The 3818-nt window shown below is 27.8% G+C and overlaps 1 protein-coding gene across 1 annotated transcript; it reads right to left on the reverse strand.

Moving 5' to 3' along the window:
* Window positions 1-776: 776 nt before the first annotated feature.
* On the reverse strand, window positions 777-2541 carry LOC106692091 (Adenosine kinase 2; the record flags this gene model as incomplete). Its single annotated transcript, XM_067045694.1, has 3 exons — window positions 777-954; window positions 2150-2320; window positions 2396-2541. Coding segments are annotated over 3 exons (476 nt in total), but the record flags the coding sequence as incomplete, so codon positions are not given.
* Between the last annotated feature and the right edge of the window lie 1277 nt (window positions 2542-3818).

A 3818-nucleotide genomic window follows, 5' to 3' on the forward strand; every position in this document is an offset into this window, starting at 1 on the left:
AGATTTTAAAATAAATTACATATGTTTAAAAATAATTATTTATTTACATGATAAAATTTTATAAAAGATGGATTGAGATTTTTAATGGATACATATATGAATCATGTCTTCAAATAAATTGCTCAACACGTTGTTTTGATATTTTCTTCTTCTTTCAGCAGCATTTTGTCAATTTTCAGAACAAATAACTTTTTTTAGCTGCATTTTTTTATTATATTTAATTTAATGGCACTTTTTCTTCAATATTTCAAATATTTTATTAATTACTTTATTACACAAAAGTGTTTTGAAATTGTGTGAGGAATATTTCATTCACTAATTTATTATAAGATATTGATATTTAGATTTATATATTTGCTCTCTTGACTGAGTAACAAAAATAAAAATTACACAAATATAATCTTTTTGCCAGTAGATCAAATCAAACTGTTAAAATAGGCAAGTTTCCAATATAAACTCTACAAAGTGATATTGCATTATGCTTATTTTATACCTTCAGTTGTTAAAAACACTAAATCGCACTATGTGCGGACATATTTTCTATATTGATTATAAGATTGAAAATTTTACATGAATTGTGGAGATTCAAAAAGGAATAAAGCTGAATTTAAAAAAATTTCAAGAAATCCAAAAACATGCATAATTCAGAGATGGATCCCTTTCTGAAACTCGACCCAAATTAAGAGCATAAAATTAGAATGGATTTAATATTGCTATTGTTAACGTTTTGAGGGCTTAAGTATGAGTTTCAAAATACAATATAATAATAATTAACCAAAACAAATCCACTAAATGTCAATTACCTTTTGCTACGATAACTGGTAATGTTCCTTGAGTTATTATAACAACTCTGGGACGATTAGGATTTTCTTTTGGAAGTGTTGTCATTTTCAGTGCTATTTCTTTCATGTCACTGATCTCAAAATTGTTTTCTTTGGCAAATGCTAGTGCTTCCTAAAATAAATAAAATGTATTACTCAAAATTATTGAATCATTCTCTCAAGGTTAGGCAGCCATATGTAAAAATGAATAAATTTGTCTTTTAGAAAAAATAAATCATAACAGAAAATCAAGACAAAAGACTGGACTTTTAGATAGACCCATCTTTTGGCACTTATTTCAACTGAATAGAGCTCATCTCTGCAGCTAAATTTGTTGACATCATGCTGATAATAACAAATCAATTATTTTGGTATGAAAGAACTTTTTTCAATTATTTGGCACTTAGACCACTTGGCCCTGCAAAGCCTCATATTGTACAAACAGAAGTAAAAAAATAAACTTTGTCTGTAACCTTTTCAAATTAAATTGGTTGATTTGATATAGATTGAGCTCTCATAAAAGTGAATTGTAAGGTTTCATTTCCATAAATCCCCAAACCCTCTGGCCTCCGTCCCTACATTCTAGAAAATATGATATCTAGTTTCTCTTTACTCTACTAGTCAGAACAGAAAATTACTTCTGCTATTCTTAGGCATAAAAAAACACCAACACCTGAGTGATGAGAGTTTAGAGCTTGTTACAGAACTATTCTGTCCTGTGTGGGAAAATTATGTTTTAAGATTAATAAGGATTTACTTAATTTGTTGATACAACCCATGCAGCAAAACATTCTTCTTGTAGCTCACCTAAAAATCTTTCTAGAAAGCATATGTGCACAAGTGGACCACTGGGTCCTTTATTTGTTTCCTAAAATTGTTGGATTTAAAGCCTTTACTAATTTTCAGGGCAACATTTGTTTTAAAGGCAGGTGCTCTGAAGACAATATTTTTAAATTTGAGATTGTCAATATTAATTTTTAAAATGAAAAGGAGTATCCTGTAATAAAGAAAAATTATTTCTGATTGAAAGGACTAGGAAATCAATTGAAGTTAACCATGTACTTGTGAAACATAAGATAGTGTAATTTAAGTTTAACTATTGTGATATGTTATTTTAAGCATTACACTAATAACTTATAATGAAATGAAGGGAGAGATAAAAATGAAATATAAAACTTACTGATGTATAGGAAGATGGTCAGGGTTGCGGTCAAAGGAGAAACAAAAATAGTTTACAACTATTTTTGTTTCTCCTTTGACTGCAACCCTGACCATCTTCCTATACGTCAATTTTTATGGTCAACTATATATACATATATAAAACTTACTGTTTCATTTCCAAAAAGAATATCAACATAAGGCATTGCCTGCATCATTTGCTTTTTATAGTATATAGGCAGAAACGGAGCACTCAAATTCATCATAAAATACTTATTGCGTCTGTGAGCGACCTGCGCTACTTCCATTATTGTTTCAATACTTACAGTAAGGAAAAACCCCTAAAAAAAGTAATTAAAGTCAAACTAATGGCAGTTATTAAATTTAAATGAAAACAAAAATAAATAAATAATTACAGAAGAATAATAAATTTCTGCATTAGCAACAATTTTCGAAACTTCAGGGTCATCCAAATGATCCTTTGTAAAACACTCGGCAGCAGCCAGATTGGCAACCAACGAACGATTGTGGCCATTTGAAGTAATAAGAACAGCACATGAACCTAAAAAAAAAACAAAGCTAATAAAAAAATTAAATAAAACAGATTTAAAATAGTTAAATTTAAAAACATATCTGCAATATCAAGAGTTTAAAATTACCAAATAAATCTCCTAAATCAATAAATCAAGACTCCACGAAATGAAAGAACGATACGAGTAACCATACAACAAATTAGCAGTTACTGATGATTACCCTCCAAACCAATGATTCTTCTTTTCTGTAAAAACAACAGAAAATTGATCTCTCTCTCAACTACAGATATGTAACAATTTAAATCTAAAATATTTAATAAATATATAACCATTATGATATAATTGAATACTTTACAATATTACAATATGTATTAGAGGGTAATATTATTGATTGGAAGTAGAAATCTGAACAAATTTTATTCTAGTAATTCCAAATAGATAAGAAATCAGATATTTTTGTAGGCGAATACAAATAATTAATAATCATATGCAAATAAAGTTTTATAGAACACAATTAATCTTATGAAACAAACTTAATAACAATGATTGAGCACTTAAAGTAATTTATCGTAAAACATATTATTTGTGATTGACATTATTTTCCATCTTATATTAAAAGTGGAACCTTCATATAATTTCCCTGAGTATTGATGATACATGAAATTATTCATTGAATGCTTGAACAGATTATTTTTTGGATATCATGCTCATAAAATGAGAGATATATTAATGAAATTACAATATATTTTTCCTTTGACTATCTGTGATAAATTCCTACAGTAATAAGAAAGATAAAAATAAAAGATGGACATGTAAATAAAAAAATTTACATTGATAAGTTGTATAAAATTTATATTCCCATTATTTCTATTTTTAAGGACTTATACATTTTCTTAAGCCATAGTTTTTGCGATGTTTGTAAAACTGAGGCATGAGGTTTGAATTAGAAAGAATTTAGATTTACAACTCCAATAAACAATCCTAGCAGAAATACGTTCAGCCTATGGTTTCCCAAATAATACAATGTTGAAATCAAAAGATATTTGAGGAATCAAAAGAGAGAACTGGAAACCTATACTATTAGCAGTAAGCATTTTAAAGAAAGTAATTGAATATCTCCTTTAAGAGTTTAATTAATGATTGGAGAAGATAGTCGGGGGGTGCAGTCAGGAAAGAAACAACATAAACAAAAAATATTTATTTATGCCGACGTTTGGACCTGATTTTCAGGTCTTCATCAGAACTATAAAAAACAAAAAGACAACAACCATCATTTAGAGAGAAAAAAATATATATATATATTATA

Source organism: Halyomorpha halys, unplaced genomic scaffold, assembly GCF_000696795.3.
Source record: "Halyomorpha halys isolate HHAL.00 unplaced genomic scaffold, Hhal_1.1 Scaffold8434.1, whole genome shotgun sequence".
NCBI lineage: Eukaryota > Metazoa > Arthropoda > Insecta > Hemiptera > Pentatomidae > Halyomorpha > Halyomorpha halys.